General features: G+C 31.6%; 1 protein-coding gene across 1 annotated transcript in view; it reads right to left on the minus strand.

The window, feature by feature from the left end:
• LOC129804356 (GTPase-activating Rap/Ran-GAP domain-like protein 3) overlaps positions 1-14,926 on the minus strand; it is a 112,234-nt gene that overhangs the window by 92,325 nt on the left and 4,983 nt on the right. Inside the window, exon 2 of the mRNA XM_055851609.1 lies at positions 8,287-8,606. Coding sequence (XP_055707584.1) covers positions 8,287-8,531 — 245 coding nt within the window. The 5' untranslated portion in view covers positions 8,532-8,606. The remainder of the gene's footprint in view (positions 1-8,286; positions 8,607-14,926) is intronic.

Here is a 14,926-nt window from a genome sequence, read left to right on the forward strand (position 1 = left end):
TTTCTAATATACTATTTTCATGAAGGTTAAAAATTATTTTTAAACCTTTTTTATTAATTTTTACTGACATTTATATTACTCTTTCTAAAATCTTCAAAAAAAAGAACACTTTAACTTAATCAAAGGAGTATAATTTGACTTTCATCTCTGCTTTTTAGAAAATAAAGAAAAGTTGTAGTCGTGAAGATCTGATAAATTCAAACTTAAACTTATTTTCAAAACGAAGCTTTAAGAATTTGTAAAATGGAAAAGGATTATAAAGCATCCCAAACTTTGTAGAATGCTCGAACTCGTGATTTAAATGCTATACCTCAAAAGTACTTTCGCTTCATTTTATTTAGATTATTTATTAGTTAAATTCATAAGGAAAGAATAGTATTGACTGAAATTTTTCTTAAGTTTACTTGTTCAGAACCGATTTGAACTGATTTAAAAATCACTGAAAACATCGCCCAAAAAGCTTAGAAATAATTGAATTTTGAATAAAAATTAGTTATCGGATATGAACCGGTACATAACCGATTTAAATCAGTTGAGGTTGGTCAGGAACTCCAAGATCTTTACAACGGGTCTTAACATGATAGCATTCGTCTAGGAAATACACTTTCTTCTAGAATCTATTTAACCTTTGACAAAATGTCCGCCTAATCATTAGGACATATCCAAAAATGAAAAAAATCGCAAGACGCATTTTCGAGATATCCACAAAAAACACGTCCTTTGAGGGCAATAGAAGGGGGGGTTCCATGGTCGACTTTTGGGAGGGGTCCGCCGAAGGTCCCTTATCTCTATCTGTAAACTTTAAGACTCCAAGCGTGGTAACGACAAGACAGACTGACAAACGGACTGATGAGCAAACAGCGCAACATAATTTTTCAGAAATAATTTGTAACGTGGATATAATATATTGAGAAAAGTGGTTCCCTGGGGATGGAAGTTGGAAATTTTGTGGAATGGAAAAATCGAGGGATTCAATATTCTGTTCTCACTGTGGAATTTGAGAACTAAAATATCCGAAAATGAATCAGAAACGATCTGTATTTGAATTCAATTCAATTCAATTAATTTATTCAATCCCCTATTTTTGCGACTGCCGATCGAGTTCACAACCGATCTCATCAGGAAAAGCGGCAGAAAACTCCTGAATCACTGATCGTGTAAGCCATTTAAATTATAATATAAAAAATATTAAATAATGTTAAAAATACTGAAAATGGGCACATATCAGTCACAAGTTAAAGTATTTTACAACTCATAAACACAACGACACAACTTAACAATTCAATCATGAATAGAAGCAGAGATTGCATAAACTTTTTTGAAATCATCCTTATAAAAATAATATCTAGTTAAATATAGTTGAATCCCAGAATTTTTTTTACTGAATTTTTAATGAATTGGTTTTAATTTTATTTTCTATTATTTTTAAGGAGAAGAAAATGGCGCTCTTACACCTGTTCAACTTACTTTTTAAAATAAAAAGTAAATATGTCTCTTTCTGTGAATGAAAATTTAAATTTAAATATCACCTTCAATTTTCATTTCACACAAAGGGACAATTATACAATAGAATCCTTTAAAGTAGAATGCACCTTCAAAATTCGAACCATATTTTTTTTTAAATAATGGAATTTGTCTAAGATACACAGAAGAGTTCTGTTTGAAAGAATGAGAGCTTTATTGAATTTCACCACTAAATTAAAAGAGGAGCATAATACAGTAGACTCTCGCTAATTCGGCTTTTTTAAGATCGGGCTACTTTTTAATACGGGCGACAGTTAAATTCGAAAAAAGTTTGTTGACATTTTTCAAGTTTAATTATGATCACATGAAGCAAATATCCTTAAATTTACCATGGTTTGCCTTAGTTTTAATGTGATTTTGCATTATTAAGGGATTTTCATGAAATTTACAATATTATATGAGCATGTAAACATAATTATGTGCGTGCAGTTGAACAAAAAATCGTTGTATTTCAAAAAGTTTGTTCCCCGAATTTCTCCCTAATTCGGGTGACATTTCGGTCCCAAATGCTCGAATTTGAGAGAGTCTACTGTAATTGATGTGTAGAAAAATCGAATGAGCCCGGCGGAACCAAACTACGTATAAACTGTGTATATACGTTGTACGAATACTCAGTATCATCATGTACGCCCATACATTTTACTCAGTACTATTTGCACCAAATGAGACCCGAAGTGTGCTTTGGTGTGAGTGTGTCCGTGTGAAGTATTATCTCTTACAGAGTAAATACGTAGTATTACATACATCGTAAATATAATAAAAACCTCGTATGACAGAAAATGCTGTTGGCAGGCGTGTTGTCAGCTGTTTTGACAACGGGAAATATTTTCCATTGGAATATTCTGTTTACAAATTATGTGTTACAATTATTAGTAATTTCAGTGATTATAATAATATAATAATTATGCGACGCTGTGTTATCTGTAGAAAACAGTGAAGTGAAAATATTAAAGAAGTTGCAAACCTAAAATACGCGTGTTTTTATTCCATTTTGTGAGTGTTTTTGCAAAATATTTTTTTTTACACGATACTTTGTGATTATCTAAATTGTTCAATCGTTGCCTCTGGTTAAATAAAATATATTAAAATCCTTGTGACTTATATAATTTCGTCAATATTTGGAAATAAAAACGGCAGGTGCATGTGACAAGTTTGTTTGGTCGCCATTTGGTCGTGTGCGTCTGTATGTGTGTGTTGACAGTTATTTTGCAGTTACAAGTACGTAGTTTATACGGAGTTTTCGTACAACTATGTACTCTCAGTACATAAATACGTAGTTTATATTGTGTATGTGAGTGAACTTGTATTTTTGAATGACAAGTCCTCATCAAATACATAATACATGTGTAACTATGTATTTTTCCTCCACGAATAAGTCGTAAATACATTGTATGTCATGTGAACTGTGTATTTTGGTCCCGCCGGGAGAATGAAACTTTTCATTTTAGATGTGGATGAAATTATTATTAAGAAAGTCATCTATTACATCATTTATTTTCGAAAAGTTTCAAAAGAAAAAAAAATATTTAAAAAAAAAGAAAAAAATTAAAGAAAATATTTTAAAATATTTGTGATATTCTTTAGCATCTTATTATAATATTTACTCCTTGCAAAAATCCTCAGGAAATAGAACTGTTTCACTTAACCAGAGGGGTGTATTTTGTTTGGTAAGGTTCTACTAGGCTTTCATCTGAGTAATATAACATTTTGAAAGTATCAGCACTTTGTAACTTTTCCTTAGTCAATTCTTTTAATTTAAAAAATTGCCAATCTAGCACCATCGTTAGCCATTTCGTGATAAGAACGAAATATCCGGAGCTCAATTAAAAAAAAATTGAACATTTCAGCCAGTGGGTTCAAGGATCACAATTTCCTCTTGAAGTATAAGTAAATAAACAACAATCTGTTTGTTGAGAAATGTAAAACAGGGAAATGCTATCAGCCATCCAAGGATGATTCTAACTCTATGGAATGGAGTGTGAAATGAAAATACTTTGGCCGCATCATATACAATATACAACCACTCAACTCTGGTAGATAATTTTCTCTACGGTATTTTCGTCGATATTCAAACGCCTTATTCTCGTTTCCATAAATTTCCCATAAACGAAATATTCTGTAAAGTATTTCAATGCGCTCAGCTTGTAAGCGTCTCTTAACTCATACCATTTCACCAAAACAGCAGCAGCTTCACACCCCACCGTATAAGCCTCATTTTCCACAAAGCATCTTGTGGCTGTTGGAGACTTCTCATCTAATGACATTCAACTCTCTTTTCTGGTACATAAGCCTCAGTTTAGGAATTACATTTTGTAAATTCTTGCATCTCTTTAAGCCAACCACATTGAGTGTTTCACGGATTCAAAAGTTCTTATTAGAGGTGGGTGATGTTCTATTGAAAAGGTGAGATTCCAAGGAACATATATTCCAACAGAGAAAATATAAGGGTGACATGGGTTACCCAGCACAAAGCGAAAAGGGCTCAACTTAAAGTGAAAGTGGTGAAAGGAAAAACTGATACAAGCACGTGTTCTTATTGAAAATCCATCTCATACGTAAAGTATTTGATATAGAGAGAGGATTGTGGCAAAAGCACTCACTGTGCCGATCTTTTTTGATCTTCCTGGAGCTTTAGCTTTAAACATGTATATTGGGATTTTCTTGAAGCAAATAAATATGAAAAGACTGGGGCTTTTCGCAGAATATACCGGGGAGCTGTATTAATATATTTTAACCCTTATCAAGAATCTGTTCCACCACTGCTAATTTGAAGCTTTTTATTCTTTTTCAACTTTTCGAGAGTCTTACGTTTCGTTGCCAACGTGAACTTTTTAATATTAATCAAGTTTCTTTTAAAATGCACAAAATTCTCCAAAAACTTTCTGTGAAATATTGCATGCATTCTGTATAGGAAGCTTTCATTTGATTTTTTCATTGGTTGGCTCTAAATTAAAAATTAATGAAAAATGATTATTGGTAAGTTTTGCTTTCTCCTGTTATTCAGCAAACAAATTAAACGTCAATAAATGAAATTGAATAAGGTAAAGTGCCCTCGCTCGACCGGTAGGTTTATTTATATTTAATAACATTACTAGGTCAATTATTCCATGAATAATACGAACCAGTGACAAATTCATAAAAATTGACGAAATTGACCATAAAACATTAAAGAATTGACCCATCGGTCGAGTCGAGGAACCCGGTCAAGTGAGGGTACTTTACCTTATTAAGCGAGTGACTTCTTGGATATAAAAAAATGAGTCAATAAAATATCAAAATTAGTTTGTGCTCAACTAATAATATTAAAAACCCGGGAAATCATTATAGATATGCAAATATAAACGTAAAGGAGAAAAAAGTTCCCCCTGGAGTAATCTTAGGTGATAGTCGTACAAAATAAATTGATTTTCGAAGAGATTGATAAATATATCGTCGCTTGGACCATCAATTGTCGTAAATTACTCGTCATCTAAATCAGACGTACCTTCAAAATGTTTATGTCACTAATAAACATGAATTGCTGATATGTAAAATAAAAGATTTTTCACTGAACAAATTTTGATGGCCTAAACATTATTAACATGCAATTAAATATTAATTGCCATAAAATATTTCAGTTCCATTGTCTTTTCCAATTGGCTAGAATTCAAAAGCATTCAAAGCTTTATTCTTTAGTCAATTTGAATACTTATGAAACAAACACATTTTATGTGATTCAATATTGCTGGAATAAGAATAATATTACTTTAGTCATTGAACTTAATTCAATTCAATTCAACTTATATATACATATTGCTCCTCAATTAATAGTTGGTTGCGTCTGCCGCCGACTTACCGCGACCGATCTCATTAGGTATACGCCAGAAATCCTGAATTACAGATCGTATATGCCAAGATTTATACAGATTTACAATTTTATGAATTAAAATTTCAATTGGCTGTTGTTGCGTAAGGGAATGGCAACAGGAGCAAGCATATTGAGGAATCAGTGCCACATACTTTTTATTTCAATTTTTTATTGTCTTATTAAATTTTATTGCCTCATTGAAGTTTTAATTTTCAATATTCTCTCTTCCTGTCTATTTACAAACGTAGTTTAGCTATATAAAATGTTTTTGGATCTATTTGAATAAAATCTCGTTGATGTTCGAAAATTCAAATTGAACTTTGAAAATTCAAATTGAATTCTTTCTCAAAGTTGTGAAAATTTACATTAGATAAATAATTTTTTAAAAGATGAGCTGAATAATTTATCGGAAGTTAATGAAACTAACTAAGATATAATCGAAATACTTCGATATTCGAAAAGGAAACCATATGGGTCGTCCTTGTATAATTTACAAGAAGTCAAAATGTGTTTTACTTTGTATTTTAAATTCGGCCTTTAAGTATTTCTCTGAGAAATTATGAGTGTGTTCAGAGTTCAGACAGATTGACACTCCTGACATTTAAAAATTCCAAAAGAAAGTCATATGAATCTGCCAGTGGATTTATTAAGTATTTTCAAATACTTGTTGTCAAGACGTATGGATAATGAGTTGGATTTTTTAGGACAATCAAACAAACAATCTGACAAGAACTTTACCTAGGGGGAGGTGGGGCTACTTTGAGCTGTGGGGTTGCACTGTTATACAATATTTTCCGCACATTTCTAAAGGAAATTGGGTTTTAATATGATGTAATTTGGATAGACAAGACAATTGTGAATCTAAATGAAATACTTGAAAGGGCCAGTTTCATTTAGAAATAGGTGAAAATCGTATATCAATGAAGCCCCACAGCTCAAAGTAGCCCCACCTTCCCCTATGGTGTCTTTCTCAGTGGTTTCTGTAGGGGAATTCTGTAATTTTCGTGGCATTCTCACGCGTGAGTTCGAAACCTGACAATGCCATTCGAGCTTTTTTTGTCATATCATATGAGCTCGAAAATGCAATTCATTGAATTTTTAATAAAATCTCTTTGCTTGATGATTTTATGAAAATAAAGTACGTCTTGATAGATTTGTTTAGCCAAATTCATTGTCATTTAAATTGCCAGAAATCTCAAATATGTGACTTTTGACAATGCCACGTAAGCTGAAATGGCAATGTCACGGCCACAGAATCGCATTTTCGAAAAAGCTATCCTAAGATTCGAACTCAATTTTCCATATGGCCCATATGGCATTGCCAGAGCGTTACAGAATTCCCCTCGTGGTTGGTCTTTTCTTCAGGATTTGTGTCATTAATTCCTTTAATTTCTTATGCACCAGTTTTTGAATTTAGCTAGGAGCGCAGTAGCAGTTTTCATTTTTCTTCTTTGCACAGCGAACGGACTGGTATCAGTCCGTTTATTCAAAAACTGTCTATTTATTAAAAAAAAAAAGAAAATTAGTGACAAAAATCCTAAAAACAAAGCCAACCAATAACCATTGAGAAAAACTCGATAGGTGTCGAAAGTTCTGGTGAAATTGTGTGTTTAATTCATAGGATTTGACAAACAGATTCCAACGTTCACTAGTGGATCTCAGTGGCGCAATAGGCAAGACCGTTGACTCTTGGGCGGTGAGATCTCTGACTCGACTGTCACAGACTGTGTTCGAGTCCCGCCCGGTGCAATCAACTGAATGTCGAGATAAATATATTTTTCACTGTGATAAAACGTAATAAAATGCACCGCCTCTGCCCACAAACCTTCAGGAGCACGGAAGAAGCATTCACTACGGGGAAGGCATTCCTGGGCGATCTACGATCAGCAGATTCTTCCAACACAGGGCACCTTGTAATGATTACATTGAAATACCAAGTAAAGTGTTTCGATACGATTTTTTGACAATAATCCGGTGATTGTCGGATGGGAAATTTCAACCCAGAATAAAAAACTATTCTTCCCAAAGCTTTCGGTGCCCTACGCACCTTCTTCACTTTATATTCCTTACCTTATAACTGTCTCGATACGATTAATAAAAATAACAGGAAGGACAATGTTTAAAAAATACAGCTTAGCTACACCAAGTGTTTTTAATATGAAGCATTGTAGAACGTATGACCCATTACAGAGTTGTTATCATAGTTGACGGTAGTGTTAATCGTTCTTTCCTATAACGCGTTTAAAATTTCATTCCTAAGATGAAGGTAGCTTAGATAATCCTATATGGCACTTAACGCCATTGATTTAAGTGAAAGGACATCAGTTTTCGGGGACAGTTCACTACAAAGAAGGTGAATGATAGACGACATCTTCAGGTTCCTATTTCTCTTTTTAGAACACGTCACACGTAATGTTCTTTAGGTGAGCCGTGAGCCCCATCAAGGCTTACAACAAGACGTGTTTAGGCGCTCCTATTTACAGATTTATCTTAGTTTACACTCATTGAACCGTATACTTACTAAAATGCTTATATAATGCTTTTATAATCGAATTTGAAGTTTTGAAATGTGTAAGTTGAGAATGACCAACTTGACACAATAGCATGAAAAGTTGGTCAAGAAACGAACTTTCGAACATTTGTTGTGTACTGGAGTATCGATATTCTCAAAAATTTCTTGCTCGTGGTTTTCTCAAATTTATCCTTTTAAACAAAAGTGATTCAGCACTATGCTAGGGAGAAGTTTCAATTTTGTGGCTACCACAAGGGTGTCAGAGGATTTCTTCCTATTTTGCATTCATGCCCGTATGAAAATCGTCTTTGTGTACCCTTATCAAAGGTAGGAAGGTATCATATGAATTCTGATGAATTGTCATAACACAAAGGATGACACATTGAGGTATATGGTCTCTTACCTTGTGGGAACAATTTCTGCGGGATCATTCACCAACTCCCATGAAGTCAGACGAATAGGCCAAGTAATTTGTCCAAAACTATCACGCAAGAGTGTCTCCCATGTTGAATAGGTTGGAGTGGTATTTGAGTCACTTGGTGCTACTGGTCCTGGAAGCCGTTCACTCCTCTGCAGACGTGTTCGTCTCTGGGGCGACGACGATGATGAAGCACCCAACAATGGGGGCGGAACTCTAGGGGGTTCCATTGCGAATTGTACTTGATGTATGTTGACAAACTCTTCGTGCAATTAGATTAATTGCTTTTCTTCCTTCAACACCATCTGTCCATGTGAATCTCACATTAGTACAATTTTCATAAGATGAGACAGAAACACTTTTAGCATTGAGAACTTGTCATAAGTTTCACAGAGAACTTGCCACAAGCACAGAAATATATATCTGGGATGTTATTTATATGCGTGTTTACTCACAAAATTTACATAACTTAAATTATACCCCTAAAATGTATTTTGCTGACCCACACTTTGTAATAAGCGGTATTTGGGGACACTGAATTAAACATTCACATTCAATTTAGTTTCTGCAATTGTTGGTATATTGTGTCAGGTTTTTTTTTTGGAGGGAAATGATAAGAGGAAAATTCGACGGATGAGACAATCTCATATTGAATTTTCTACCCCAGAAAATGTGTCCATTTCTTTCATGAAGGCTTTTACCATGCATAAACCTTCCGCTCAGCTTATGTTTACTTTTCATCTCGCAATCCCTACATCTCCCTATACCTTACTTCTCTTTCCCTAAAGGGCGATTTTTTCCCAGAATCAGAACGCAAAAAAGAAACATAGCAGTAGAAAATATACCACCGAGAGGGATGACGTGGAAAAGTAGTCGCAATTTGTGATATCCTCATACCAAACTTTCTTATAGGAATGTGGAAAATTTCCAGCATAAAAAATGAAAATTCTCGAAATTGTGTTTGCATTTATCACCTGTGAATTGTTATTCGATAGGCAAGCACAATTTGAAGAGGGAAGAAATAAGGTAAATCGCGCAGTGATTTTCCCCATGTCCAAAAATTTGTGGCCCTATATGGAAACTTTTGCCAACATTTTGTTTTATATATACTGCCTTAGGGGGAAATTAGATGTAATTAGAGAACATTTTCTCGAGTTTTGGAAATTTAAATAGGGATTACGAAGTTTTTCTGGCAATTTCCACTATTTGAGATTCTCACCTGCGTAACAATTACGTGCACGCAGCTTCTGTTTTGTGGAAATATAGAGAGAATTTAGTATAATCACTTTCACATTAAAACAGTAATTTATTCTCTGAAGTATTTGGTTTCTGTCCAAGTTTGATATGGTGTATTTAACAAAGTATTTATAAATAATACCAAGCAGGTCCGAGGAAACTTGTTTAAAACTTTTAATAGTGTTGCAGAAAACTATACAAACTTATTCAAAATATTGTGTTTCTTTGAGAAACTTTCAAAGAACAAGTCATAAAACCATTACTTAAAAAAAACATCATTATAAAAATGTTTATACAATAAATTAATTCATATGGATTTTTACTAGTTCATAAATCCAGGCTGAAAACATGTAACCAGTTGAAAATATATAGGACTCGTTTAGAATTTCTAAACTTTTCAGGTAAACTTAACCCTTAAACAAATTCTTTAATAAATCCAGATTAGTTATATTTTTTTCTTAATTTGTGACCGCACACAGCACTAAGAAGAAATAGGTTTGTTGGCGTGAATGTTAATGAATAAAAAATAAAAATTTGTTTAATCCTTAATAAGAAATTAAATAAAAAATATTTTAAAAAATCACAAGTGTCGTCTTACTAGATATTCTAAAAGATCGATACACTTTATATACTTTTAGTATTTTTACATCAATTCACTAACCATGCCAACAACTTATTTTTATGAAATTTATTTTTAAAAATTACTTAAATTCGGAGACTAAGATCAAAATCAAGATCAAGAAAATTTCAAATTTCTTTAAATAATTCTCTGAGACGCTTGAAATTTTAAAGATACTAAAGATTTTAGAGCTTCATAGGAAAATCGCTATTATAAGATATTTCTAAAAAATAGGTTTCAAAAAGAAAATTGCTGTGAGAAATTCTGGCGTTTGATCTTGTAATGTAATCGAAATTGAATTAAATCGAAGTACAAAACCGTAAAAATACCTGCAAAAGAATCACATCTTACATAAACATTTCAGGGTATGGGTCACAAGTTTTTGTTTGCACTTCTTCTTGTATTCACGATTATGGCCTGTTATATATTTTTAGTATGGCCTATAATTAACTTTCCTAATTTATATGGCGAAATTTCAATAAATTTAGCAGAGAAATAAATTTATTTGTCAGACATGACATATTTTTAAGTATAAAAGATCTTATAATATTGACCTTAGAAATATTTGATAGCTTGAAATTTTGTTCTTGATCTTAATCTCAGAACTAAAGCAATTTTTAATAATTAGGTCAAAAAAAGAAGCAAAAAGACATTTTTGTGCAAACGCATAGATACTCTTAATTGAATATGAGAATCTCTAGGTGATTAGAAATGTGTAGACTTTATGCAGATGATCCGAGGAAATAGAAAGTCCATTTTTAAGGATCGTTCAGGACAAGTTGGTCTTATTTCAAAATGCATACCGAAAAATGTTGTAAATCTAGTAAAAGAATAAGCCTTGGTTATCAATGACTATTAGGACTTGGACCCATTTAGTGATATAGAATTTTGATCCTAAAGGAATATTACATGTCAATGTGAAAAAAATCAATTTCTCTACACTCGGTCACTCTTACAAATGAAAAATATGCAGTGTTTACAACTGCCTCAATTCCCCCTATCCTATATACGGATTAAATTAATTACTGTTCCCCACAATATGTTCTAATTATCAATAATGTAGTAAATACACAAAGTAATATGTATTCCACTCGGAATGGCTAATTTTAATTGATTTTTGGACTCAAACACTCCAAAAAATATAAATTTGGGTAATATTTATTTCAATACAGAATATTTATTATTACTAGAAATTTTCAAAAAATCTCTATTCGCAACACGTAATATTCGATTTAACTTCAAAAGCGTGCAGTATAAATTCATTAATTCGATTAAAATTGTGGGAGAACTTATGGCAACTAATTAAAGAATTACTTTTGTATAAAATAGTTCTCTCGAAACCATATTAATGAATACAGTGCGATACTGATATTACAAATGTCTAAATTATTTTTAATTTTGATACTAATTCGACTCGTATTCTCGTTAGCAAACTTGTTAGAAATTCAGTGTACTAAATAAACTCAATTTTCAGAATATGCTGGTAAAGAATAGTGCATAAATCAATTCTGATGACATTATATCAGATACAGTTGCAAAACAACATTTACGTATTAAATATTAAAATATGAAAAACCTACTTGGAAAAAGTTTTCAGGAAATATGATAACACCAAAAATTCCAATGGAACAAACTTAAAGAAATTGTTAAGATAAATCCTTTTTTCCAGAGAGAGAGCGTGCAATATATATATAGTTAGAAGAATTTACAAAAGTTTTTTTTTATTTAACTTCGCATAGTACGAGCTAGATAATTTAAAAAATAACATAGTTTTTCGGCTATAATTCAATAGATTATTATTGGAGTGTCGGGAGTATTGTGGAAGAAACAGTTGTTTAACAGTTTAAAAAAAATGTTAAGTATGTCTAAACCAAAGATACTACGTACTGGGATAAAATAGAGTAATTCTGAATAATAATTGGATTTTTTTAGATTTCCTTACTGCTTTAAATGAGTTAAAAAACCCGAAAGATGTTATTTTTGAGCGTGTGTGGTATTTCTGGACAAGGTGTTTTCGGGACATAATATGGGTATTTTTGAACACATCAAGAATCCTCTAAATTATTTGTTTTCTTATTATTTTTAAGGATGAAATATTAAGCTCTTTACGTATCAGATAAACATAAAACTTCTGAAATTTTATTTAATTTAAAGTGTGAAATGCATATGAATTGTGAGTGTTACATTCCACATGATGCAAATACTTCAGTGCAGTCAACTTTGCATATGTCAATACAAACAGTGAAATTGAAACATTTCTTTTTCAATAAAAGAATGAAGTTTGGACCTTCTACTCTAAGGTAAGTAATCAGGCTCAGTGAAATTTATTTACATAATAGCCACTTTTGTTTGTCCCAATATACCCAATTATCCCAAAATATACTATTCTTACTTCTTTATATATTTTTTTCTATTTTGTATAATAAATTATGCATTTTTTAACATTTTTCGATAAGAATCTTAGTGTGAATAGAATAAAGAACATATTTGTATTAACAAAGAAAAAATAATTTGAAAAATCGTTTTAAGCTGTTTGAAACTTAAAAGTGCTAAAAAGTGTCCCGAAATACCACACGTTACCCTAGCTAGAGCTTGTACTTTTTTGTGATCTTCTTTTTCTCTTTGCCCATTTAAAATAGTGAGATGAACTAAAAATTCCTCATGAGAAATGATTCCGCATTAGACCATTTTACCCGACAGTCGTTTTATGAAGAAACCTTACCTAAATAAATTTTAAAAAATAAAGCAAAATTGTATAACAACTAGAAAACTTATAAAAAAAACCTATAATATTTATAAAGAAATTAACAGCTTCTTTATACGAATACGGAAAATCGCGAGACTATATTAATTTTCGAGTATATGATCATTTTATAATTAACATAGTGAAGTTGTTGTATTATCTCAATCCTGTCCTAAAGTCAAGACCATTGAAAATCTTAAAAAAAAAAAACAAATTATCGGATAAATAACTAACTTAAAATTTTCATTCGATATATAAACATTGAAGGAATTATTATGCTTTAGAAAATGACTTAAATCAAAGATTGTTAATGTTATTAAATTGTTATAAATTTCGCAATTTTTGTTCTAATTTTATTAATTATTCCCTTTATTATTTTACATTTTTCTATTTTTGGACGAATTGATATTTGATATTTATTTAAATTCAAATTCTATATATTTGAAAAGAATATCAAATATCAAATTTTAAATTATTTTAGTGATTTCACTGGAAGATAAACAAAAATTTATTTTTATTAATTTAAAAGCAAGATTATCAAGTGAAATATCGATTTATTTATACAAATATATTTTAATACCTTCTCTCAATTTTGCGCAATGAAATTTTAGTGTCTGAGACCAAATGCAATTCAATATAGTTTAATTCACTTGTATTTTAGATTTGATATTTGATTATCTTTCATATTTTGTTGGGAAAACCGTATTAATTCAATAGCAATAAACTGAGTTTGTTGTTCAATTTCATGAGTCAGCGAATTTAAATTCCATAATGCACAACCCTTGTTACACTAATTTGGTAAAACCATCTACAATATTAGTTTAAATGTGTATGAAACTTCTCTGCAAGAAGAAATTTTACATCAAATCCTTTAGAATACTCCTTTTGTAAAATGGGAAAATTCAAACTATTTGCCTTGACCCCATTCCATTTCGTAGAATTTGTTTGGAATATAATAGTTTTGAGGAGTTTGAATATTAAGAAGCAAATATTCTCCGGATATTTCAATAGGTTATTTTTAATGAAATTTTCAATGGATATTCCATTGAATTGTGTAGAAATAAATGTGTCTCAAATATGTAGAAAAGCTTTTGCTCTGCCTCAAGATTGGGAATGATGGAGGCTGAAAGCTGCGTATAGACTCAACAATAGAGTGGCACATGTTAGAAGATGACGTGCATTCACAAATGAATAATAAATTGGAAATTGTACTTCTTTGAGATTGTGTCGTCTTTTCAGCTTTTTCCATTCTTCGGAAGGGTTTCTCATTTGATTTTCTTCTCCCCTTTTGCCGCCTGTACGCCTAGCTTTTAGGACCAGGGAGGAAATTTGCTTCTTTTCTCTCTTCAAGAGCCAGGAAAAGTAAGTTGAAATAATATTTGTGGTGTGCAAAATAAATATTCCCCCATTGAGCCATCGACACAAAAATACATTGCGGGTTGGGATGGTTTCTTCAACAAGAAATACAGCATGAAAAACCCATAGATTTCCACAGTGATAAACACTTTGACTATTGTATTTTATTGCTGACTAGATAAAAGATATTGTACCAAGGAGAATTTATATAAAAAGTCATCTATTGTAAATGTAAATGTGTACATAAAAATGTCTTTGTTACTTAGGTAAACTTTTTTTTTAGCATGAGAACTTAATGTGAAAACTTACAATGAGGGATAGAAAAATGCCTTTTTGCTCGTCTTTGGTTAATATTCTTTTAGGATATAGTTGTACCTCTTTAATTAAACTTAATTTTACGCATCTTAAAAGCATTAACGAATAAAGCGAAAATTTTAATAAATTCTGCCAAACTACACAAACTTATTCTAGAAAAAACAACAAAGAAGAATGAGACAGCTTCAGGACGCAAAGAAAGTTTTTTTCTAAGGGTAATTTGACATATGAAACGGTATTCCAATTTAACTATATACTAAGCGAAGTCCATTGGGTCTTGGATATTTGAATACTGCAAAGAACATTGGGCAAAACTGTATGGAAGTTGGTCCACTACTGAAAGAAATCCGAAAAAG

Source organism: Phlebotomus papatasi, chromosome 1, assembly GCF_024763615.1.
Source record: "Phlebotomus papatasi isolate M1 chromosome 1, Ppap_2.1, whole genome shotgun sequence".
Taxonomy (NCBI): Eukaryota; Metazoa; Arthropoda; class Insecta; order Diptera; family Psychodidae; genus Phlebotomus; species Phlebotomus papatasi.